The sequence below is a fragment of the Sturnus vulgaris genome, chromosome 7 (assembly GCF_052056855.1).
Source record: "Sturnus vulgaris isolate bStuVul1 chromosome 7, bStuVul1.hap1, whole genome shotgun sequence".
Taxonomy (NCBI): Eukaryota; Metazoa; Chordata; class Aves; order Passeriformes; family Sturnidae; genus Sturnus; species Sturnus vulgaris.
Genome location: NC_142249.1, coordinates 27,245,980 through 27,273,488, shown reverse-complemented (window position 1 = coordinate 27,273,488; position 27,509 = coordinate 27,245,980). Strand labels below are relative to the sequence as shown.

Genomic DNA, 27,509 nt, shown 5'->3' with positions numbered 1-27,509 from the left:
GGATCCTAAACTGAGCAAGGAAACACATTGCCATATAAGCAGATTTTTCAGCAGCTCATTCCTGTATCAGAAAATAAAGGGAAGTTCTAACATCAGGTTTTCAGGTTACCTTGAAATAACTCCACATACACTTATTACTTGTGGGTCTTTTTTGACAATTTTTGTATTATATATATTTAAAACACTTCAGACTTAATATTCAAAATCTACTCCCCCAAATGCAAATTCTACAGTAGTCACTGAGGAGCAGAAGAGACAGTGTATGTTGAGAGCAAAATTTTCATGAAGAGAATACTGCAAAAGGTATTTTTACAATTAAAGCCACCGAAATGTGCAGCTTACCTATTACAGACAGCCGCCTTTTTCTGTCTGTCACACCAAACACTGTATTATCTAAATCTTCCAGTGAGGGCAAGGGTTCCACATTATTTACACTGGGTGACTGAAAATGCATAAGTATTACAACCTGCAGTTATTACTTTACATTTCTGACAATGATAATACTTTGTAAACTTTAAAGGCTTTGTGCAGTACATTCCATTTTTTAAGCAGTCAAAAAAGCAGCTTGCCAATTTACATCACAATTCATCTATTTTAGTAGCTCATTCATAGTCTTTAAAATTCATTTTCAATATGCACCAGTATACAAATGCTATGAGTATCAATGCCATGATTTGTTAGATAATACCAAAATATCTCAGCATTTAGTCTATAGACCACTAGTCTTTGCTACAACAAATATTGAACTTCCCACATATGATTAAAGAACAGTTTCAAATAACTTCCATTACTTAAATTCTGTATGCTTTTTTTATATCATTCTACTAAGGCTCACTTTTCTACCACTGTAGGATAGGCAAACAAAAAGACAGGAACAGGATCTAGGAAAGAGTTTAAATTGAGTCAGTATAAAAGGCTAATGGATGCTTAAAGTGAAATGAAGAAGCAATCAGTATTATATTCAATTGGGAAAACATCATCCTCAAGAAGAGATACAAATTATACTTCATTATGAAAACTGAGGGAAAAGACATTTAGCATGTCTACTCATACCTGCGTATTTCCATGTATTACAAGAAGTATCTTGAGACTCTTCATATGTACACTACGGTCAAGTAGTTCAACAGCTTTGTCCAGGTCATCTTGTGTGGTTAATGGAATTACAAGCTACAAAAAAGGAAAAAGGGGCAGGGGAAAAAAAGTCTTAAACAGGACACAGGAAAGAAATGAGGAATTCAAGTGCAGAGAAACAAACAGAATCTTTCCTTTCATAGCAAAGAACTTGAAAATAAACCTTATTAAATGATCCCTTAAGTAAGTATTAAAAAGTCTGGAGCTCAACCTTAACTGTTCCTTCACATTCCTCTACTAAATGGAACAGGTCTTCACAAGAAGCAACCATTTTGCATATATAGAACTTGAATATCCAAAAGTTTCAGCAGAATGAGTACAATTGGGTACAATTGCCTAAATTAACACAAGTCTGTAAGATAAACATAAATCCTATTTCATAGAATATTAAGCAGATTTTTGTATCCCAAATATTACAAACATACTTGCTTAAGGTTGCATCATTAACAGAAATTCTCCACTGAAAAACAGCATTTGTTAAGGAAGATGGGATCCATGTGCAACAACTCTAGTCCTACTAGAACCTTACTTGGATCTAACTAACTCGAAAATACATATATCTTAAGAACAGAAAACTATGCCATTAACGTGCAGTTGAGATCTGAATTCTATAACAACTAAAACTCATGTTTCAGGAGTGTAAATTACAGCTTCTGCTTGTAACAAAGGAAAAACAGAATACAGATTTTTAAATCTATTCTATCTGTAAATAGTCTCAGTCAATGATGCTTAAATACAACACCAGTCAAAATACAGTACTTTTATACAAAAAGAGATGGGATTGAAGAGGAAGATCTTGATAAAATGAAGAGAATGCTTATTAGTTAAATGGCATTTTTAATGCTAGCGACATATTATTACCATCACATTTCAGAAAGGTGATGGGATGATTTGCCAACTAGTGCAGAAGGTAAGAAGAGAAAATCTACTCAAATGCTTAAAAATCTACCAGTGGAAGGAGCTGAGGCTAAAGCCTCAGCTTTACGAAGGGCCATTTCACCTGACCTTTCTAACCTCCAAAAGCCTTCTGTTGGAATTCTTCATTTTGAGGATCAGTTTCACAGAAGTGCCTGGCAATGCAATGAGTAACCAACAAACAGCAATCACTGGCATTTTCTTCTGCGAAGATGCAGAGTAGGTACAATAGTTACGTTGTGTTTAACCAAGCATATGAATAAGCCTTCATGCACTTTGCAGACTCAAGACAAAAGTCAGATGTAACCCCTAAGAATGGATCCTGCATCTGTAAATATGTTTGCTATTAATAATTCCATCCCTACTTCTAAAGGAAAGCCAGAAGTAATGTTGATCAGGCATAAATGGCTAGACAGTGCCAGCCCTGTTACCAAGAAGTCTTTGGGAATGAGAGACTTTAGAAGAGCAACAGTTAAGCCTAGCTCTACAATCTACACATTATCTAAATGCAGCATTTGAGCAATTACCTAACAAGATTAATCCTTAAAGAAAATTATCTACAAGAAAAGATAAATGCTATTTCAAATTTACCAACATGACAGAGCCCAAAGAGGTAAAGAATTTCCCAAGGTTACACAACAAGACTGTGGTAGATCAGGAAGACAATTTATACACACCTCAAAAAGTTGGAGGCATCATTATGATACAACACTACTCATGAAGCATTTTATGCATTTCCTGCCTATCCTAATTCGGACAAGACTTACACTTTTGAGAAAACACACACACACATATTAGAAATCTGGGGTTTTGTCGCAGAAGAAAGTTTGGTCACAGAAGTGGTTCCCAATCCTTACAAGAGCAAATTTCAGCCTTAAAATGATCAATGTCCAAGACAGGAACTTAAGAGGACACAGAATATTACCTCATTATTGCTGTAATGTAAATCCATAGTCTGTCCAAAAGCAACTTTAGCTTTAGCTGCAAGATCTTCAAGTTTAACAGGCCTTGGTAATTGCAGGATCCTGAAACACAATTTAAGTTATTAAGAACTTCTGTTCATTACTTATGAAAATCTGGCAACTCATTACTTAAGAACTACCTCAGAACTAAATTTATTACTAAAAAGGCCAGAAGAGGCTATATTTTATTCCCTGTCCTCCATATTGAGACTTTCAAAAAAAGAAAGAAAAGCAATGAAAAAACTAAAAGGGATAATGAGATACAGAATTAGATTTCATTGTAACTATTTTACTTGCTTAATGCTTTGCAAGCCTCCGTTTCAGAAGAAAATTCTTAAAAATGTCTACATTTTTCTGCTTTAGAAAACTAAGACAATGGACAAGCATAAGCATCAGAAAGGAATTACTCCTGTAGTCCCCATTTTTTTGGAAATCCGAAAGACTATCTTACCTGAGGAAGGTAACTAAATGTCACCATCTTTACCATAATGAACTACACACTCAAACTGCCCAGTCCATCACTAACTGTGCTTCAAGTGTGCTCCTGTAAGAATGGTGCAGTTGTAGGTCAACAACTTGGATTTTCTTTTAACTCTATGTCCCATCAAACCAATTAGCCCAAACTGCCTATAACTAACCTTTTACTATAGAAAACCATTTTAATTTTTGAGCTACAACACCATTAAACAAAAAAAGAGCTTTTAACAGTGACTAAGCTATTAAGGTACATTCAATTCACATTCAACAAAGAAAGAGCACTCAAATTCTATGAAGTAGAAAAGTTAGCAAAGGTTCCTGTCCCTTTCATCACTAGTTCAGTTAGTAGTATAGTGGTTTGGGGGACAATTTATCTCACTGAAATGAAGCTAGAAACCAGACCACTTCCAATTAAAAATCATTTAAAAAATAAAATCTATTTAAAAATACCCCAAAAAACCAACAAACACCAATTCTCACTGTAGTTAACAATTTGGGCAGCAAGCCTGCAACTCTACCCATTACACTACAGGCTCCTTGGAACAAAGTGCCACATTTACCACTGAAAGTAAGTCTGGAATCACTTCTCTTTTTCACTTCCCTTTTTGAAAACTAGTGAGAAAGCAATTGCATAATTATTTTTTCCTGCATGATTTCTTTACTAGATCATTAGAGCTACATGCTCAGGCAAACAGAAGTATTATAACTCATGCTGAGCAATAAGCCTAGGCTGCCCAGTACCCCTGGGCAAGGAGGCTGAAGTCACTTGGGACAGTCCATAACAGAGCCAGGCCCATGAGCATAAAAAGTTAAGAAAGGTATCTTTCCACGCACTTACTTTAGGCTTATATTTATATTGAACTGCTTAACTCAGTCCACTGTGAAAGTGAAATATCATCAACTGCAAGATACACAGTCTGTGCAGACTGGCAGCAAGTAAACATTTCTGTTTTAAATTCACACCTCCTCTTATGTCACAAGAAATTGTTAGGTAGATGAGACCTCAATTCTCAAAATCTTCCAAAAGATTTATTCCCTCCAAATTTCTTAGAGAACTCAGCATTACTGATGCATTTTTACATGTGATGTTCAGAGAAGTGATAGGAAGATCTGAAGAATTCTGATACTTAGGGAACACTGGTTTTTACTGCTCCATGTGAAGAGAGGGCACAGACTATAATCAGCATGGATACACACTCCACTGTTGCACATCACACTATGGGCTGCCCAGAACTTGTATAGGTTTAATTGAAGCTGATTTTCCTCAAAGAATTTACTATTTCTCTTGAGAAATAGCATGCCCAGGATATTACTTCCTTTTTTGGTAAGTATTTTCAAAGATCTTGTTCTATACTATTTTCTCTGTAGGTAGAATTAAATTTGATAGTTTTAGAAAGAGACAGGCAAAATGAATTGTCAACAAAACAGTTCTGCATGGAATTACACATCAAATTCTGTAAAAGCTTTTGAGCAGCCACCAGAGAAGAGATTATATAGAGACAGATGTTTGTATACTTTAAACAGGTGCATCACTCACCTTTCATAAACAAAATGCAAATAAATTTTAACTGATTAAATTAAAACAATTTGAATCTAATAAATTTTCCTCTTACATTTGTCAGACTGGCACCCCTGAAGTACAATCCAATCTCTTCCTCTGGGTATTACAGTAACAATAAATTATCACACATTTATTACATGCACAATGAAGGGCAAAAATTTATTTTCTGGTCTATTCAAACTTGAGATCTATTTTAATGACTTAAGTAACTATTCAAGGCTACAAACAGCTATCTGAAGGGTAACTAAATGAAGAATACCACACTGGACACAGTTACAGTACGATATTTAGGTGTTTATGCATACTTAGAACCCACAGTTTAAACAGTTAATTCTCTTTAAATTGTGTTCATATAAAAATTAAATTTAAGCTCAAAAAGACCCCAAAAACTTAGAGATTTGAAACACTTCAAACCATTAATTTGAAATTTTATGACAGGAGCATAACAAAACTCTATAAAAAAAAAAAGACAAGACTATTTCCTTACCTTTTTTCACCTCGATGTTCAAATTTGACTCTAACATCATTCTGTAAGAAAAGAGATAAAAATAAATAAAAGAGCCACTATTTGTTTGTTATTACCTCTTTTGATGAAACCCATTAATTCCCATTCAATACTCCTACACTAGAACTAAATTCCGTATTAATTATCTTTCCTTTCCAATATATCAAGTATTTTAACAAGCTACCTCTCTTGAGTTACATGATAGAGGCTTCGAGTTAAAAAATAGAAAGTGTTAAAAATTACTTGAAGCATTAAAATACAAAAACTTACTATGATGTTCAATAAATGCTTCCGTAAAAAAACATATTATTTTCTCTCAATATACATTAATATTATAACAGATTTGACTTCAAATTTAATGTGGAACTGGTTACCTAAGAATTCTCTATCATGAATAGGCAGATAGATTTACCAATAACATGTTTGTAAGTACACTTTGCAGCTGAGTGTTCCATGCCTAAGAAACATATCTCGTTTCATAAGCATTACCATAGAAACCCATGCATGTAATTAAGCCAGCAGTCACACAATACATTTCCCCATCTGTATATATTTGGAGTTACATGGAAATAACACTGCTTTTCAATCATAATTTTAAGAATCAAATTGTATTAGCAACTATTGCAGGAAAAACAATAATGCATTCAACCACAAAGTTTATCCAAGTAACAGTGTTTCATCTTCCAAAAGAACTGATTTTCCAATGATTACTTTGAAAATCCACAAATTGAAACAGTGATAAACATAATTTCTTCTACCTTTCTAAACATGGATTATACTCAAGTAATTTTGGATTATATGTGCATGTTACCACAATGTCTAAAGTCACAGCTCAGATGTGAGTTTCATGACAGTAACAAAGCACTGTGCTTCACACTGAACTCTCACAACTTTTAAAGCACAGAATGAAAATTATGTAGACATTCAGTTTTGACAGTTTAAGAGCCAAATACATCCAAATATTTCGATTTTTAAAACGTTAAAATAAGCACAAACTGAAATTTATTGAACTGTAAATTAAGGATCAAATCAAATAAACATACAGTTAACTCAATTTGGGTAGAATTCTACATCCTCTCCTAATCTCTCCATATAGTAGTTCAAACCCATCAACTAAGATTCACTACTTTTCTGTTTGTGATCAGTATCTACAGGAAAAAAAAAAAGGCAACAGAAAGAACTCTTCTTTCCAGCACATGAACAAGTAATTGGGGTCAAAGATGCAGTGAAAGAGTTTAAGCATATTTCTGCTGCTGTACTGACATTCTTTGGTATGATATAGGTGACAACTGGGTAATCTACTAAACCTATAAAATTATTCCTTGGTATTTTAAAATAGTATAGCTCCAAAATAATAATAACAACAAATACAAAATCACTTAACATATGGTGCAAATACCTATATAATCTTCAGGTTTTTTATACACTATGATCTGCTCTGAATTGCCACCATTTCATTTTGCTGCTAATATAAGAATATGAACAAAGAAAATGGCAGCACACGTGGGAGACTAATAGCTCATTCTGGTATGCTTACTGGTCTGGCAAGAAAAATAATTACAGAAGGCACAGCAGGATATGCCACATTCAGTACATTAGTGAGGATATTGAAGATTACCTGCTTTTTAGGTGAAGATGACTTTGGTTTTCCTGTTTCTTGCTGGGGCAATACAGGACGACTGGCCTTATGAAGCACAGCCAAATCCTGCATGATTGAATTCAAAGCTTGCTGTTCATCTGCTCAGAGAAAAAGACCAGACAAGTGTAAAAGACAGTTACTTTTGAAGGGCATTACTGTCTCATTTCACAATTACGCAGGCATTAGTCTAATCTAAGAGTCTGCATTACACTTCAATACATAATTGCCAAATTAAAAAAAAATTGTTGCCACATTGTAAACATTTTTATTTTATTTATCATTAACAGTGCTTAAGGAAAGAAACAGCTTAATCAGTAACCCCAGTTCACTAACAGGTTTAAAAAACCTGAAGCCATAACAAAGATTAAACTTTACACAACTGCAGGCTGCATTAATAAGAGAAAGGGGATGCAGGGGAAAGCCTTGTCTACTTTGATTCAGACGACATCCACAGATGAAATGTTCACTAGAGATCATACTTCCTGCTCCCTTCCATAAAATAAAGAACAAAGAGCAAGTTGTTTTGAACTATTTCTCCTCTGAACAGGTATGATCATGTCCATGAGAGGCATACATAAACTCCCACATGAACACCTCAACTGCCTGAGCATCTGCTGATAGCCCATGGAGCACGTAAAAATCCAAAACAAAAACCCCTCCACAACAAAAAAAACAACAAACAAAAAATAAAACACCACAGAACTTTTCTGGGACTGAAAATACAGAGGACTTTAAGGCTTAAAGGAAGAATTCACAAGGAGAATCAGAAGCATTCAACCCAGGGGACAACTGAGGGGCAGGAATGCTACATAACTTGGCTTCAAGTTGAGAAAAATTCCTAAATCCTGACAACCTGCTTCAGCAGACGTCCTTATATCATGATAGACAAGATTTGCTCCTTTAGACAGGAAAGCACTTAGGAGCTCAAAAGCCTGTACATCCATCACTAAGAGTAATTTATTTCTATTTTATTAATTCCTTGCCACAGCAACAGCACTGCACTCAGCAGTATCTAGAACACTGGATAACAAAATTTATTTCCAGAGGTGTTAACTGTGTGCCTTCATGCTCCTTCACAACGGATATGCTTGTTGAAGAATTTATTGCTAAATGCTGTGATTTACAAATAACTATATCTCTCAAACATAGACCTGAGAAAAGCTCAGCATTAAAAGTCGCAAGCAAGCATCCCATGTATTCAGCAATAATGAGAATTTCTTCACATTCTACTTAAATATAACCAAATATATTTATCATAAAGGAAATTGTGGTATTTAAGTGTTCTAATTTAACAGATTCTTTATAGAACAGAAAGCTGGTCTGAAAATGAGTAACTTTGATCATCATTCATAACTCTACTAAGATATTCAAATCTACAAAATCAAGTTTTACCAGCAATATTTATTAGCAAAACTAAAGGTGTTCTTGCAGCTCAAATATTAATTTCTCACACTAAAACACACGTCAAAATTTGCCACAATTAAAACAGTTGAACTGTTTTATTGTGTTATGGCCTTTTGTAGTGCTCAGCAAAGCAAAAAATAAAGCAATGCTTTAGCAGTTGGTTGGAGTTTCCAGTGGTTACTAGATTGCATAATTTATACAAAAGAAACCAAAGTACTGCGGCAAAGCATCCAAAGTTACTAAATATCCAATATGACTCAACAATCATTTCTGTCACACAAAATGTTGGAGAATATTAGAAACCTGCAGGGTGCTGTATTCCTAGATTGAGCAACTTGATTGTTAAGCATAAGGTTAGAAAAAATTGGCAAAATATTAAAAGATAAACAAAAGCAATACAAAAATGTGTGTGGTGTGGTTGGCTGGTTTGCTGGGATTTTTTGGAGAGGGGGCACTGAGAAATGATTACAGTAACATGGTCAACTCACAAACAACATAAAACTTGAAAAATTGACATACAATTTAAAGTAATGCAAATCTGTCACAGAATAGAACAAGTCCAACCATCTGCAAAGAAGTGGCTTTGCACTGTAATGACACAAGGCAATAAGATAAAACTCTTATATGTAGATTTTGTGGTTTAATTCTAACACCCGTTATCATTTAGAACACAGTATTGCTCAGTACCCTAATACCATGAATCTCAATTTCCTAAACTTGAATCTGTAAGTTACCACATAATGAGGGAAAAGTACTATGTTATAAGGAAGGAAAGAAAAAAAAACAAACCAAAACAAACCCCAAAAAACCCCCAAAGGAATTATTTTCAATACTAGAAATACATGAGGCTGCTGAACACTGCCTTTCATATATAGATGTTACATTGTGTTAAACAGTCACAGCACTTTTCTGAGGAATTATAATAAATTTTTATGTAAGTTACACAGAAGACTTACCCATTATGGCAGTGAGTCTGAAAACTCAAACTTCAGGGAAATGGTTGCTTCATTAGCATTATTTTATTTCCTAAAACACAAAAGCCAAAACCACCACAATTACTCAAGTTCTCAAAGCCATGTAAAAGTTAACTTTTCATTGTTTATGGGAAGCTTTTCTAAGATTCTACACAGCAAACACACATACCAACTACAAATAACCTTGCATAAGACACACATACGATGTATGGAGAAAACAGATGTTGTCTCCAAAGTCTCACCAGACTCCGAATAACATATATAATCTCTGAAGACACCAAGCCTGAACTGAATATTCTTCTAGACTAAATCCGATTTTAATCTCTACCTACACCCCCAAATGATGATTAGTAGTTTAACAGCAACACTCTACTACATGGGGTAACCACAATTCCAGATTATTAAGAACCAATTATTTTCTACAGGTCCCTGTATCTGGTGTTCATAAATCCTGCATTCAGAACTACATACATATAGTTCATATCTATAAATACATACAAAATTCACAGCACAAATCAAGAGTCATCAATACCTATTGATTACATAAACTAGAAAACTTCTGCCTTTTAACTATATATGAGTCACCTACTACCATCTATTAAAAGCTCCATAATATCCAAGAAGTGCTTCGGCTTCTAAGGAAGACCCAGAACTCCCACTACGTAATCAGAAACCAGTTCAGCGCAAGAACACCCAAAAAAGCACATGAGAACTAAAAAAAGCTGAAAATATAATTGATGTGTATTCTGAGTTCCATACTCCCAAGTCAATAGTACCTGAAACAGCTTCCAAGTGTTGGGGGAAAGAAACTCCCATCAAATGCTTTGTAAAAGTACTAAAACCTGTAAGAGTGTGAAGAGTAAACGTGGCCCACAACCTCAAGGCACAACTCCAACTATTACTACTAATGGGGTCTTCAGTCTCCTGATGCCACCACAGCAGGAGACAGAAAAATCTTTCAAAAAATCCCCACCCAAAACAAAACAAAAAAAAGGTTCTGCTGCTCTGTAACAGAAGAGGAAACTCATGAAGACAAAAAAGCAGGGGATTTGTACTAATCCTCAGAGAGGAAAATGGGCTGAATTTTAACTTATTTGATGAATCATAGTGGCCAATATCGGTCAAAGTAAGGACTATATCTTAGAACCTTGCTCCCATACAGGATGCCAGGAGATCTGATTTACTTATTGAATTGGGATTACCTTTATGGCCTTAAATATCAGAACTAACATTTCTTCCCCATGAGCAATTATTTGCATCTTTTGCATCCCTGAGAATCCAAAAAAGCAAAACATATATTAAATTATTTCCTATGCTACGTTTTTTGTATCAGCAGTTGTCTTGGGGAATCTTCCAAAAAATTATTCGTTAAAGTGCTTATAAAGCATCTTTTTAATCTGTATTTTATCCAACTGTCTTAAAATGAGAGTTAATGTCATTTTCATAAAATGTCTGTTTTAATTAGCTGTCTTAATACATTAAACATAAAAATATATTCTATGACTTTGGATGAAGTACTTCTGTCATATTTCTTTGTAAGCATTTTAAAGAAATATAATAGTTCTGTGAGGCATTTTAAATCTTCTACCACACTTGAAGAAAACAAAACCAACTTAGATCTCCAAACAAAAACACCCCAGATGTTCTTCCTCAACCTAGCTGAAAAAAACCCAGACTTGGAAGCTGAAGATATTTGAGCTTAAGGGCTCACATAGGGCTGAAAAGAAAAACATCTCCTTCAAAGTTCCCCCAGCTACAACTCATTCTTGAGTATGAATCTGTGACATGTCTAACCAGAACATAAGCTAATAAGTGAGCATCCATTTATTTTCCTGTCCATTTCCTTCTTATTCTTTAAAAGAAAAATATCTCAACTTAAGAAAATTAAATTTCTCGAATAACTTTTTTCTTCTTTTATCTTCCCTTTTAACCAAAATTCTCTGTTCAAATATGAAATATAATCAGTCACCTTAACAACCTTTGTGTTAGCATTTAACATTACTTTAAAAATAAGATAATAATAAAATTTCTATTAAAAAATGACTCACACCTAATTTTATTAGACATTCATGAATTCACCTTGTGAAAAAAAATACTTCTGTTTTTAACTGATCAGTTTCACAATGGGTTATAACAACAGGGTGGTTGTGGAGAGTAAAACTGAGATAAAAAAAATCAACATTTTTCAAACAAGTATATATAAATTCAGTAGAAAGCCAAAGAAAGCATACCCTAATCCCTGGTTGCAAAGTACCATTAGTATAGCACACATACACAAGAGTAGATTACAATCCAAGACAAAAAAAAGGAAGCAAAACAAAAAATTGAAACTCTGAGAAAGACTAGGGAGAAGCAAAGGCTGCGAACACAAAGAGCAGATGCAAAGGTAGAATAAAATTATGTCAAGGTCTTGCAGAGAGACACAAGTAGCCTGAATTTGAATGTAATTAAAGAAGGGATGACAGAGTGAATTTCAAAAAGGTGTTTGCTACGCTCTTATCACATCATCAAAGAGGTATATCCTAGCAACAGCATTTTGGATATAAGGGTGGAGAGATGCTGATTTATATTCATGATTCACTTCCCACCAGCCACCTTCCAGAGTCTGGAAGTCTTTCAGAATCTCAGAAAGCTAAAAACAATTTCTGAAAATCATCTGGATATTTTCTTTCTTTGGTGGCTTTGTCAAGGCAAACGAAACAAAGCCTGAGGACAAGTAAGCCATGCAGAGCCGTAGCTGTTTCAGACACCCTTGAGCTAATTGCCCATTCTCACACACTTCCATAATAACCACAACACCGTGCCTCTCAGTTACTAAATCGAGAATAAAAAAAAGCCAGTGAAGCAAGCAATCCAGCTTAGCCTGATTTAGTAAGGAATTCAGGCTTACACCCTTTACCTACATAGAAAGGTGCTTTTCACTTTCAGAGTCTAAACCTGTTGCAATAGTGGGGCAAGAACCTAAGGATATCAATTCCCTCCACTAAATTTTCACTAAAACAAATGAGTGCAAGGATAAATGGTTTCCAACCCTCACATCAAAGCAAAATGACATAATGTGAACTCAATATAAGAAAGATGCACTGCATTTATTTCAGTCACAGGTAAAGATTAAATCAGACTTACACCGTATTAGACATGAGCAACTTAAACCAAGGCAACATGAAAACGGTATCTGCTTGCATTGCTATTCAGAGACATACTCATCTAAAATAGATGAAGCAAAAAGAGCCAAGTAAAAATGAAGAGTGAGCATTCACAGCTGATTTTTCAGACTGTAGAATGGACAATCAGTATATAAAGTAAGGCTATAAAATTTTATTTCATAGCAAGAAGAATGAGCCAGATAAAACGGTTTTACTCTAAAAGTGTTATTCTTAAACAATCAAATGCTTGGTCTCACACTACCAACCTCCTATAAATCACAGCAAGGAAGACTGACAAAATCTCAAGTGATCACCTAGTCAAATATACCTACTTAACCTTTAACCAAAATAATGTGCAGCACCACTTGTTAAGATTTCGACTTAAAAAAATAAACACAGTATCTGTGAACAAGACAAAGAGTAATACCTAAATCTGAACTTCTGTAGCATTTTTCATAACTCAAAGCAACTGTTGGCATAAATTACAATAATGACACTACATAGTGCGACAAGCATAGAAGTCAGTATTGTTACAAGACATTAGAAGACACCAAAAAGAAGGTAACTCCATAGAAATGAACATAAAGAAGAGGATTGCATATGGACATACACAGAAATGAACACTGGACAAAAAGCCATCCTTTTCAAAGAATATGAAAGCAGCAGCAGTAGCACAAAATCAGGAGTGACAGAAAAAAAGAGAATCAAAGAACGGTAATGAGAAAAAGCCTATCAGTAACACATCAGAAATGAGATCAGCTTTAGAAAAACTTGGATCTTTAACATATTGTAATAATACATAAAAAAGGTATTCACAGGGAAAGAAGAAAAGAGAGAAAAAGACTAAACTAATCCCAATCAAAAGCCAATGATACACTGCTAAATTAAGGTAACATTTGGAAAACAAAAAAAAAAAAAAATAGGACTCAGTGGGTCAAATTTGGAGCATTGCAAATTATGTTTAACTGGGTGAATTAAACAAAATAAATATTATTCCTGTCACAGTACTATGGGATCTTTTAAAATATACTGCAAGGGAATGAATGGATAAATGCTTCTTAGGAAACATCTGTTGAAATGTTTGATTCCAGCCTTTTTGCACACCTTGAGGAATCTTTAGATCTGAAAGCCACCAAGGAGGAATCCTGTCTGTCAACAGCACATCGCTAAGGGCATGAGCCACAGAGCAATAATATTCCCCTCAGTTCCTTCTGTCTCATGTACCCTCTTCTATTCTGAAGCATGTTCTTTCCCCCTTAATTTATCCCAATTGTGAGGTTAACTGCTAGGAGAGACTGGCAAAACAGCAGAACCAACCAAGCCATGCCAGCTGACACCTCAGAGCAAGGAAGACAGTCTAGAGCAGCATCTCTCACAGCCAGGGAAGTAATTCAGGAATGATTGAGTCCTTTCCTGGGCTTGAGTAGCATGAGACAGGAACAGTATTCCCCTCTATTTTTACCTTATAGAATCACAGAATCATTAATAGGTTGAAAAAGACCTCCAGGAGCATCAAATCCACCACATCCAAAATCCAGCAAATCTACCAAGAGCATAAACACCATCACATCAACTAAATCAGAGAACTAAGTGCCACATCCAGCCATTTCTTGGACACTTGCAGGGATGGTGACTCTCTCACTTCCCTGAGCAGCCCGCTCGAGCACTTGACAACCCTTTTGGTGAAAAAATTATTTTTGATGTCCAACCTGAACCTCCCTGGGGAACAGTCTGAGGCCGTTTCCTCTTGTCCTACCGCTACTTGCCTGGGAGAAGAGGCCAATTCTCACCTTGCTACACACAGGACTCACTACATGGTTTTCCATCTTTACCATCATTCAACAATTCTATCCCAAACAACTGAGCTAAACCTTTCTACCACTAGAATGACTGTTTGACAGGAGAAACAAACACACCAAATACATTTAAAAAAAAAAAAAAGAACATTTCTGGCGTATTTCCTCCAAAAGTACTTGGATTTATTTTTAAAAGTATTTCAAGTCTTGTTCTGATTTTATGTAGCTTAGTTGATACACATCCAAACTTTGCCCTGACTTTTCTCACTCTCTTTTAATTAAACCAGTCAACACCCTAAGCTATTTTAACCTCTTGTACAGAGACCAACTTAAATAGGTACCATGAGCCAGCAATAGCTATAAGCATGACAGGCTTCATAAAATAATAGCAATCAACTCACTCAAAATTAACACTTAAAAATTATTAATAAAAATATATTAAGGAGTAAAAAAACCCTCAGATGTGTTTACTGCATTTACATAGTGAAATAGCAAGTGGTGATAAAAAAGATAAATAAATAGCCAGCATCCATTTTTTGTTCCAGTTTTGACAAAGAAATCAAGAGGCTGTGTCCAAACCACCACATAGTGTTACTGGAATAGAAATTTCATTACCAACAAGAACGAAGAGATAAAATGCAGTATGTAATATGCTTCAACTCAAACATTTAAAATTCATGATCCAGGGATTTTTGAGTCTAAGACACCGCACAAAAGCAGTGGTTTTGTTTTTTGGATGATTTTTGCAAACACCTGGAAAACAGAAGATTCTAGAGGATTGTAAATATCGTATAAATAACTGAGTATGATAAAGCAAAGCGTCCAAAAATTTCCAACTATTCTTATTATAGCAATCAATAATAAAATACTGCAATACTTAGCTTGGTTTCTACCATAATAATAAATGCAAAACACAGCAAATGCCCAATTTCAAGGTTTATTATTACTGCCAAGAAAAATACATCTTAACTAACTGCAGCAATCACTGTACTTAGGCTTTTTCAACATATTTGGCTAAATATTATATGATATTCTAGCTATTTGCATTAAAACCTCAATTAACTAACATGAAACCCAGCTGATGGACTAAAATAAAAGAAATCCATATTCCTACTTAGCAGAAAACACCAATGAACATGATTCCTACTGCAGGCCCCTGGAGACCAACAACGATCAGGCACGCACAATGAGATAGACAAGTTATGGCTTAAGGAAATTACCTGAATCAGGTCTGAAAACATGCAGTCCAGCAAAATGTATTTAAATACCATTAAGTGTTTTAAATGCATATAATAATTTATTGTGATTACTCTCCATTTATTATTAATTCAAAACAACACTAAACACTTTAAAAATGAGATTAACTGCATTTATGGTACTAAAACTGACAGGACTGCTTTTTGAACTTCTATACTCCCTGCAACCAGGAGGGCACCACCCACAATTAGAAGCTATATTTCATGCAAGTCTAAATATTGTGGTTTATTACATTTACTCAGTCATGTTTTTTCACTGAATGCATTTTGACATAAAGACAATCATTTAGGAAATTGGAAAAAAAGTTGCAGCCACAAGATTGGACAAGCAAGAAAGAATTGAGAAGAATTATCTTCTCACAATGTGTAATTATCTAACACAGGTGCAATACACATTAAAGACGCATAGTGAAATCCTTGCGTGTATAAAAATGCAGTGTATGCAGAAGCCATCTTGCTTCTGTACACAACCTACAGGCACAGTGCTCCGTGCAGACTGCAGACAGCAATTGTGGGATGGCTGAAGCATCAGAATCTTTGTGGCTGGTACACAGGCATCAGCTATCTCTACAATGGGCAGACTTGAGATTTCTTACACTGACAACTTAAAATCTTCCGGGCAAGCAAAAAAAAAGTGAATTTATGTCTCACTGAGCCCACAGGAGCAGCAGACTTACATCATCTATACAGCTACAGACATGATTTGGTATTTGTTTATTTTATGAAAAGAATGGTTACTAGGTGCATTCCTTCCAGAGTGCAATTTAATACACAAACAAAAAAGTAACAAAAATCCCCAAACCAATAAAACAGACCAGACTTGCATAGAAAACAGTATCTATGGATGGTGCCCACCCAGTTCCAGGAAGAATAAAACCTCAAAAATCAGTGCTGTCAGATCTAGCACCTTAAGTGCAGCTCTCACTCAAGTTACCTTGGGAACCAGATTTCAGAATTAACTGAAGGATCCAATATGCCCAGTGACAAAAGCAAAATTTCATTCAGATTAAATCTTTAGTTCCTGCTGTTCTATAAATCCTAATTTGACAGTCAAGTAACATTTATCAGCTTGATGAACTATGATCTTGACTTGAAAAACGTACAATGTGCTGGGAGGTTTGAGAATGTAAGGATAGAGTTTTTAAAGACTGTTCTCATAAAAACACAAAGCAGTTCAAGATGAGTTTATAGCAAAATTAGGCTTTTGAGATAAATATCTTAACACTTACAGCAATATTCACGAAGAGTAACCATAGTCTACGAAAGCTAATCTCTCTACACTTCCTTTACAGTTGACAAGGAGTGATAAGCATATTTAGCGAGTTTCAAGACACTTAAATGCAAGTTTCCTGCTTTGAATGAACCTCTTCTTTCTAAGCAGTATTGAGAGCCTTTATTAGATAACCCTTCATAGGCCCACTCCATTTCAAGTACACCAAAAAGATAAGATTGTAATTGGCCTCAAACAGAAAAATATCTGCTTTCCTCAAGAAGATCTCTTTCCTCACCTAATTCAAGTTTTAAAGAACTTCTCTATTTCCTGTATTTGTCATTGCCTAGGCAGCAGCCAAAGCACTTGACAACTCACTCCTCAACCTAACTGAAAAATTACTTTGCTGATCCATCAAGCAAATCTTTCTTGAAAGTCATGATGCTTTCTTAAGATCTGTTTATGATTTTTAAACTTAAAAATTTTAAATTGAGGAAGGGTCACAGCAGCTGAAACTTGCAGACAGGCACCACAGCAACACCTTGCAAAATATATTAGTGCTGCCAATTTTGCAACAGAATATACAAGGCTGCAAATTGACTGTTTGTCCTTCTCTCTTAGCCAGGACTAGATTTTCTCACAAAAATTTCTCAAAAAGTAACAGACACAGTTCACTAGGCTACTCATAATTGCATCACTGCCTCCAGAACACTCTGGCATCTTGGAAATTCATCACCACCATCATGGTGGAAAGTCTCAGAGCATCACAACATGAACATTCCTTACCATTAACTGGGCTACATGCTAAACAAATTGCTTAGTGCTATTCACATCAGAAAAATGTTCCAGGCTAACTCAATATATTAAGATAACACTGGAGTGTCAACAAACACACACAGTAGAACACTTTTGTGATGTTTGTAACTTTATCCTAATTTATTATCTTACATGAACTGAGTAGCTGCTTAGAAGGTGTCTCAAAATAGGTGTATGGAATTTTTAGACTCTAGAAATCCATGAAACATGCACTACAATGAATGCCACATAATGAGATCTAGGTGCTTCTGTGTCTCCTTCCAAAAATCTCAAGTGGTGTTCTTGGCTCAGCACTTGTTGCTACCATTAGGAGCCCTTGTGCCGGAGCTGTCATGAGTGGCACCAATGTTAGTTTTACTCCAAATTTAAGACTAACAAGTCAAAATACTTCTGAAGAAGGGCTAAAGGTGTTAAAATGAAAACCATTCCACACTACAAATGTAACTGCTTGTGCTCTATCCAAGGTCCTACAGGAAGATAACTGTTTGGAGACAGTTTTGTCCAACAGACAGTTCACAGCATAAACCCTAAAAGAATACAGTTTAGCTCTCCATTCTTGTGACAGTATTCAAGATCACCAGTTCAGACAAAGAACTAATTGTACACTGTACAAACTTAATCCTACCAGTACTGATGATTCCTGCAAACTTCAGTACTCTAAGAATGGAAGACCATGCTACAGCCAGCAACAAATAAATGGATTTTAAGAGTAACCACTCACTGAAAGAGTAAACCTAACACAAACGACTTCTATCAACAATATTCTAAGAGCAAAAATAAAGGACATTTGAAAAAATGCAGTCTTCCAGCAGTTACTGAGTATTGCAAACAACTGGAGCATTTCAATTAATGTACAAGAGTGATTACATACAAATCATCAGTCACATACTGCTTTTGAGGACATACAGAAGAAAGCACCTCCTTAAACTCCAGTGACTAGTTCTACCCTTTCCACTTAACCTTTTGGTTTTGTGACTGTGATGAGCTGAAATACAAGCATTTTGAGAAATATGCCCAAGGAATAAACCCACTCTCCACTTGTACACCTAGTTTTAATATCTATCTTCAGGTACTGAAACTGCAAAGCTTTGTTTTTCTTCAGTATAACAGTCATATTTGACGAAATCTTCCATTCAGAGCAAAACTCAACTATTTTGAATTTGCAGCAGTTGTGAGGTTTTGGCTGCAAATCACATAACCATTTTAAATCAAGTACCAAAAAAATAAGGATACATATGATTAATATGATCCACCTGGCATTTTGCTGTGATGCCAGTAAGAAGAGAATCAAAGTCTCCAAGGACATTTTTGTATTTTCACCATGAAGACAGCTCAGTCTCAATTAGTCTCCATCTTCCAAATTTTTCAAGACATAAAGGAGAAATTGTCCTCAGTGAACAGTCCTTGTTATATATTATCTTAGTCATTCCTCAAAGCACAGTTGTTCCTAAAATCACAATTCTTCCTGCTCAAGGAAGTGATACATTGAGGAAATCCAGAGTACCGTAATACAACTATGATTTTTCTCATCTTCTGCTGCCTTGCTATAATGTTTTCCTAATGATGCACCAGCACCTGGAGCTTCTGCCTAAAATATATTTCCTGGCTCACACTCATTTCTTCCTCATTAAGTTTCCCACGTGCTCTTCTCATCATAATTCAAATTAGCTTTGTGCATTCAGACAATTCCTTCATTTTTTCTATCCCCAAAACAAATATTAAAAAAAAATCTCATAATACGCTAACATGGAATATTTAAGTACATAAGACATTCATGAGCCATACAGATTTCCAACACAGCATAGAAAAAACACCCCTGAATCCATCTCCAATTCAAGAATAAAACATGCAACAACAAATAGCAATGAACTGAATCAGGGAGCCCCAGGTATGGAGAGACTCGTACCTCTCACACTTGGAACTCTGCAGAGAGCTCAATAATACCAGGAAGAAGACAGGTAAGAGTGTAATTAATATACACTAATGGAAACTGAGAAGACCGTGTGTACATGCACAGGTAACACATAGTATGCAAAATCCAAATATTCTTTTACATGATTTTGCAGCATTTTTGTAGCAAGCAAGTCTCACTGTGCAGGTGTAAATGGACAAATTTGTAAGTTTTTACCCACATGCAGTAGGCACTGTGTTTTAAACTGGATGACTCACAGAGGCTAAATACTAAGACATGGCTAAGTTATCAAGTGCATAAACTCTTTGTCACTTACACTTTGGTAATAATCTTTAATTTCCTGTGACTCAAAAAAAAAAAAAAATCATAATTCAACCCAAACCCTCATAATAACATTGAAACCAAAATGTAAAAATAGAAACCTAAGTTTTTCAAAACACTCCAAATTTAAATGCAGAGACACAAAGACAACATATCGTCATAAGGTTTCCTTCTTGCACCTGCACTAGCACAGCCCTTAGCAGTGGGTACCAAATTATGAGGACATCTATGATACTTCATTACTATACTTTTCCCTGAAGTGATAAAAATGTAAGAACCCTCATAAATACAGCTAATGAAAAACTAACTACAGACTCCAAAGTTCCAGAGAAAGAATTACTATGTCTGTGCCCACTTCTAACCACCAACTTTAAGACAACTGCTCCACTGCTAAGGTTGCATTTATGTCAAGAGAGTAGTCCTGCCTGTCTACAGTAACTGCTGCTGTCCAGCTGAACCTTGATGACAAGCAGGAGATCTGGAGCAAACAGATGATCCAGCTGAAGATTTTACATTTTAATTAATAATCAGCTTATCTAACTTGTCTCACATCTCTACGGTATTAATGCCAACACAAAAAAAGGAGCAAAAACTTGTGCTGGAATCAACTCTCTCAGGCACTGCACACATCTGGATCTTTTAAAGAAGATGATATACATAACGCAGGGCTTTCAGGAAATTACACAATATTAAGTGTGACATATAACAAATAAACTACAAATAATTAACATATCCATAATTGTGATGGAGCAGGGAAGAGCAGATATGGCTCTCCAAAAAGAGATCCTCACTTTCAAATCCTGGTGCACTCTGTGTGTGTGTACAAAAAACTGATCTCACTCAGTATCTTGGTCTACTTGGATTTACGGTGCTGGAGAAGTCTCACCAAAGACCTTCTTGCAGTCACAGGATAAAAATGAAGATCTACCCTTGCATGAATAAATTGGTTAAAATATAGAACACATAGGACACACATAGCTGTTTTCACAAGTGAGGAGGATACCAGTGGGCCTCCACAACAATGTGTGTTGTTCACTATATCGTAAATTATCCAAGAAACAGGAGCTTTCTGAAACCGCTATTATTCGGGAGAATGAGGACTGACTAGAGTACAGGTGGCGGTCAATCAAAGTCACAGAATGAGTTCTACATGGGAAAAGAAACAGGCAAGTTAGGACTCTGGTTTCAATAACATTTGGGAGAAAGTGATAAAGGGCTACAAAATTGTACAAGGAACAGGAAAATGTATTGTTATAATACACAGAGAATGTCCACTCTCCTCCGAAAGAAAGGTGACACCAAAGGAATTCATTACAAATGTCTAAAAAGTTAAAAAAAAAAGAGTAATTTTTACTAGAACCACTAACATACCTATAGAATTTCTTACTAAAGGATATTTAGATGCCAGATTTAGAATCAACCTTACTAAAAATAAGTATAGATTGAAAGAATATTCAATCTTACACTCTTCTCACTCTTCCATAAGCATTCATTCATGGCCATCATGGATTATCTTTCGTTTGATTCTATCACAGATTAAGATTTTACCTAGAACTTGCCAGACAGTTCACCAATAACAAATACATTTTCTTTTGAAAGTTCTCAGTATTCATGACAGTGTCAGTATTACAGACACAGAAACATAACAGATATTCCATGAAGGAACTTGCTGCATCAAGGCATTTATTAAGTCAGTCATTAAGAAGTCATTACATTATCCGCCTCATCCTTGCCTGAAGTTACTGGGCTCACTGCTACCAGCAGTGCAAAAAATGCTTTTCTAAACTCAACTTTACACCAAGACAGTTATCATCAAGCCATTATGGGAAAAATCCACATAATTCAATGGGGGTTTGCTACTCAAATTGATTTTTATTTTTAAAACAAAGTCTTATGTTGGAGTTACAAAAATTGTGGCACTGCTGAAAACACGCATAGTGTGACAAACCAACAGTTAAATACAAGTTGAATTTGACTAGTTTTCAGTCACTGCATTAATAAAATATTTAGGGTGACAAATCTCATGCACTTCATTAGAATGGCGTACTTTCTTAGATTTTCTTTAGAAGTTTAATTTCTATTTGTGCAAGTATTTTAGCTCTCTCTTTTTTATTATCATTATAAATTCAAACAGCTTGATCCAGACTTCTCCAGTTTTCAAAAGTTTGTTCAAAGATAGGACTATAGTTACTTCCGGTAACATGGCATTTAAACTACTAGCATTTACAGATCTCTTGTCTAAATTATTTTTAAATAATTTTAAGGACAGGTGAGATGTAATCAACACTGACTGCTTGAATACTTATTCCTGCAAGAAACTAAAAAAAGTCTTCATTAGTAATTATTGATGTCTGTTTAAATTTTTGTGAAGAACACACTGCTGAAAGAATTGCAAAATTTGTCCCATCTGTGATCTAGTCTCAAAAATTATGGATAAAAGAATTTACATAAGTCTGATAAAATGGAGTAAAACCAGGGAACATGCTGAACACATCTGTTCCATAGCTGACTCTGCAGTTCTTCCAATAAAGCATGGCTATAAGATTAAAATTTCTTCTGCTACGTCACTGGACCATTTGACATCTCAAAATGGCAAAAGGCTTGTTCAGGTACAGTTACACTGACAGACATTACCTCAGCAATACAATTTACTTCAAAAAACAGCACATGTATAATACAGACCAGTAAGGACACCCTTCTGCCAACAGAAGCTACATCTAACCCTAGGAGAACTTGTCCTCAATCAAATTTCCTGTTGTAAAGCAGGCTTATGTTCAAAAGCCACAGGGATTGCACGTGCTGGGAAAGAGATGTGGAAGAGCAGCAAGTGCATACTCTGCTAAGTCTAAAAGGGCTTAATAGAAGAAAACCAAAATAAAGATTTAATTCAATACAGTATAAGGTTATATTCCTTGGAAAGATAACTCCAATTCATATACATGAAGAAAGAGATGGCTGATACAAGAACACTAGTATGAGCTCCTGTGTTAGCAAATGCAGGAGCCAGGAACCTGATGCTGCTGGCAAGAAAAGAAAAAAGGCCCAACAACAAAACAAAACCCAGCCATACCTGCATGCACACACCCTAGAATGACATTTTAATAAGGCTGTCATGTTACTTCTGCTACTTGCAGAGTAACTTAATTACTCGGTTGCCCAAAAACTGTCTGTAGAACTCTGAAAAAGATACAGACAAATCAGTGCACTGTGAGACTGAACAACTGAAATCCTGTTTGCACAGTTTAGTAAAGAGAAGTCTTAAAATAAAAGAAGACAGAGGAAGAGACTTCATGTATGCAAACACTTGGTGAAAAGAGCACAGAAACCATTATCCTGCATGAGTAATGAGTTGGATGAGAATTAACTAGCACCAAGACAAAGTTAAATGTTAAGAAAAGCCTCATAACAACAATAATAGTCATGTACCAGTTATAAATAGGCCAGTGAAGAGGTGTGGTATTCCCCTCTTCTGAGTTTTTTAAGATCAGACAAGTGTCTGTCACACATGATTTCAGCATATTTCCTTATACCTCTGGTGAGGGCTGACCTCATGAAATCCCTTCCCTTCTTACGCATCTGTCATTTTTTCCTTCATCCAAATGAGAAATTTTCATTGGTGTTATCACTAATGAAACCTGATCCTCAAAAGTACAGTCTTTCAAATACAAACACCTGAAACATATGAATTTTATTACATTGTTGTCAGATTGTTTGTGTACTTGGCACAAATCCTTTCAGGAAAACAAAAAAAACAGCATCTTTTACTGCTGCAGACAATACACAAAAATGGACATATGATGATTGGAAATACAGAAAGAGTAGCAAGTGAGAAACATATTGTGAAGGATTCAAAGAAAAAAAAGGCTGAAAACAAAGTTACAGCAAAGAAAAAATACTTTAGCCTAAAGAAAACTATTTTCCTCTCACATGAAAAACTAACTTAAAGTTTGCTGGTATATCTTTAAAAATATGCAATAATTTGAGATACAGAAGTACACATAATTAAGACTTCACAAAGACATGTCTCCACAGGCCTTCCTGCATTACCAATTCCCAACTGCCAGTTTTTAAAGGACAATGCAGATACTTCTGCTTTGGCCTTGCTCAACTAAGTCCAACTTAAATAACCTCATCAAGCTGGGCCCTAAACTATGCCAGATGTGTATTTGTGGGTCAAGTATTTCTAGAGCAGCGGTTCCCACTTCCATGGGAAATCCCTGCAGTATCACAATACAGAACTCAATCTTTCCTTTTCTCATTGTCACCAATCTTCCTGCTGCTTCCAAAAGATTACATTTAAGATTAATATATTAAAACATCCCAGTAAACCCTGCAAATAAGCAAGGTTAGTCTAAGAAAATTGGTTTACATAGTCATAAACTTCATTTGTCATATTATTAAATCAAGATGTCATGCAAATATACAGAAATAAGAAGTGAATCACAAATAACACACTGAATTCTGAACATGTTCCCATGTTTCCAATGTTATTCTGCAAGCTGTGTGCAATTATAGCATACATGATCTATTTTGACCATAGCACAACAAAATACCAAAATATTAAAATAGCAAAAGAAGTATTTCTTCCTAAAGAGATTTTTCTTTCTTCTCACAGAAAAATCAGTGTGTTTAATAGAACTCACAGTTTTTTGTTGTTGTTGTTTCATTTGTTCATTTTTGTTTAACACTGTATCAGTTCTACTTCAGAATTTTAAAAGCTTACATTTAGAAATAAAATCTCAGGACAGCAAATTTAATAGTCTGCCTAATTAGATAAACATAGAGTCACTAGGAAATATACATATTTACGTTAGCTTGCCATGGACATGAAAACACATGACATTTTCTACAAATATACTTAAGATGTACTTAACGACACCAATCAGTCAAATTTTCATCATTCATTTATTCTTCTCCAGAAAGTCTAAACAGAGGATGATGTTAGTAGTACGAAACATCTAAGAAGATATTACTAGATAATATGTTCATTATTCCAAACTAAATGGGTACCTCTCCATAGATCACAGCACCATTGGCTGTGTGTTGTGGAAGAGAGGGAACAAATGAAGAGAATCAATCTATTATCACACTCAGGTTGCGTTTTATAAGAAAACATTACTTTTAAGTTTAGAGGATGCCCAGTTAGAGAGCCACTGAACAACTTCTCACAAAAACAGACTATTCATTACTTTTGACTTCGTTTGCTGAGGTAAAAAGTCATTCCATAGTTAACATAAAAGAAGAAACGACAGAACTTTAGATTGCCAAGATTTCAAAGCTTTTTTTCTCCATAATTCTCCACAAACACTTATTATTAATGACAAGGTTTTAAGAAACAGTAATTCTGATTTCTACCTAAATATGAACAACTTCTAGAAAACGATCAGGAAAAAATGTGAAGTAAAAACTGCAACTGTGGACTAAAGTTACAGCTTGACCAACATGCTCGCTTTCTCCAGAGAAAACTTTATAATAAAACAATCTCTCCTGCATTTAACATCACTAGGCTTTAAATTTCACAAGCCTGTGCACTGACTAGCTTTCCCAACATTCATAGCAAAGAACAACTGACACATTTATGATAAAAATTGAAAGGTTATTCATTTTTACAATAAATTAGTTTTATCAATGTAAAGCAAAGACAAAGCAAAAAAAGCTTGCCTACTGATATTAAACAATAACACAATGCTCATTTCACCATATTAATAAATTCTGCCATAGCTCTTTACCTAATAAATGTACTATAAAACTCCTAAGATTATCAAGCTATCTTGAAAAAAAAAGAAGTTCGTGTGACAGTTCAGAAATCTCAGCAAGCCAAGGCAAGTAATGCAAAAACTTCTGTTTTCTTCACCTTAGTCTTCTATTAGTGCCAGGTAAACCACCTGTTCAAACACCAACACAGAGTTCATCAAAGCAAACTCTACACAGATTTTTCTTCTCAAGCAATGAGTTAATCTGACAAATGTTACCTTCCTATTCTGCTTTATCAACATACACTAAAACCTTGGGGGAAAAAATCAAATTAATTAAATACAGCTTTGCTACCTGAATCAAATCTGGGTTCAATACATATCGGTGGCAGTCATGATCGAACATATAATGTAAAGGAAACAGGAGTTATAGCATGTTCTGATTTTTAAATAGATTTCTGAGGAAATTACAAAGTCACTGTAAAGAAAGATATAGGTGAAAGCATGAAAAAATACCAACTAAAAGGAATTATTCTAAGGTTTTTCAGTGTGGCATCAACACTAGCTCATCAATGACCCTTCCCTAAAAAATATCCACAGAGAATTCCACAGGAAAGAACACTTTCTAGGGTATTTCGTTAGTGCTTTGCCATGAGAGAGCCTAATATGTTGTGCAAGTCAAGCCTGTAGCCATTGCCTCTGCTAATACGTCTCTGCCATATACACAGCAATACAATTCCGAAGGCCTCCAACGCTCTGCAACGTGCTGCATTGTTTAAAGAAAAGAAATGTTGTAGTTGAGAGACATTTTCTGCCCGGACTAGAAATTCCCCTTATTTCAAGGCAGGCTTCTATTAATTTTACCACCCTCTTAGAAGATACTGAACGATACAATACAGCTTAGAAGCGCTCATCTAATTTAGCGCTTTGATCTTCAGTAATACCACAGTCAAAAACTGAAAGCAGATTTATGAAGCAAGAGAAACCAATAGGGAAAAAAAAAAAAAAGGTAAAAAGCCCCCCCCAGCCTCGTGGGTGCTGCAATGCACTTCAAAAGCAACACAGGAATAAATAATCCAACATTCACTTTTTCCCCTGACAAAAACATCTCGCAGAATCTGACCTACATACCCAATTCACGGCACTACCACTGCAGAGCAATTCAAAGACGAGAAACCACAGCATCAGCAAGCAATCACAAGAAGGTTTAGGATGACATAGAAATACTCGTCAGGCACGTAAAACACTTAAGATACTGCAGCGGTAATGTAAGTAAGCAACATTAGCGCGTGTCTCCCGGCACCGCAAACAACTACACCGCCGCGCAGCTCCACCTGCACCGGGCCGGGCTCCTGCTGCCCCCGGCCCAGCCACCTCCGGGACGCCGGGGCTGCCCCAGGGCCCGCCGAGGTGCCCGGGCAAACCCTCCCCGGGGTCCCCCCGCCCGCCCTCTCCCCGCGCACCGACCTATGTCACGGCGGAGGCCGGGCGGCCGCCGGGGACCCCCCGCGCTTCCCGGCGGCGGCGGGCGCAGCCCCGGCTGGGCGGGCGGCGCGGAGGGAGCGGCCAGGATTCCGGAGCGGAGCCCACCCCCCCGGGGGAGGGGGGGAAGGGGCCCGGGGCCTGCCCGCGCCGGGGCACGGCGGGGACGGTGACAGGCGGCGCCGAGACCGGCGCAGAACGAACGACGCGACTCGGCAGGCGGAGGGGAGCGGGCAGGTGCCTCGGGGCGCTGCGGCCGCGGCGGGGCCGGGCCGGGCCGGGGGTCCCGTCGGGCGTGAAGCGCCGCGG

General features: G+C 36.1%; 1 protein-coding gene across 2 annotated transcripts in view; it reads right to left on the bottom strand.

Annotated features, from left to right (window-relative positions):
• MAP3K2 (mitogen-activated protein kinase kinase kinase 2) overlaps positions 1 to 27,244 on the bottom strand; it is a 51,571-nt gene extending 24,327 nt beyond the window's left edge. The window contains exons 1-7 of one of the 2 annotated variants that reach the window (XM_014889745.2): positions 27,186 to 27,244; positions 9,551 to 9,620; positions 7,170 to 7,288; positions 5,534 to 5,574; positions 2,972 to 3,071; positions 1,054 to 1,167; positions 343 to 442 (exon numbers count right to left, since the gene is read on the bottom strand). In XM_014889745.2, the coding sequence (XP_014745231.1) occupies positions 343 to 442; positions 1,054 to 1,167; positions 2,972 to 3,071; positions 5,534 to 5,574; positions 7,170 to 7,288; positions 9,551 to 9,554 (478 nt within the window). In that variant the 5' untranslated portion in view covers positions 9,555 to 9,620; positions 27,186 to 27,244. Of the gene's footprint in view, positions 1 to 342; positions 443 to 1,053; positions 1,168 to 2,971; positions 3,072 to 5,533; positions 5,575 to 7,169; positions 7,289 to 9,550; positions 13,511 to 27,185 lie in introns of those variants that run through there. The other variant, XM_014889746.2, reaches the window with a different exon arrangement.
• Between the last annotated feature and the right edge of the window lie 265 nt (positions 27,245 to 27,509).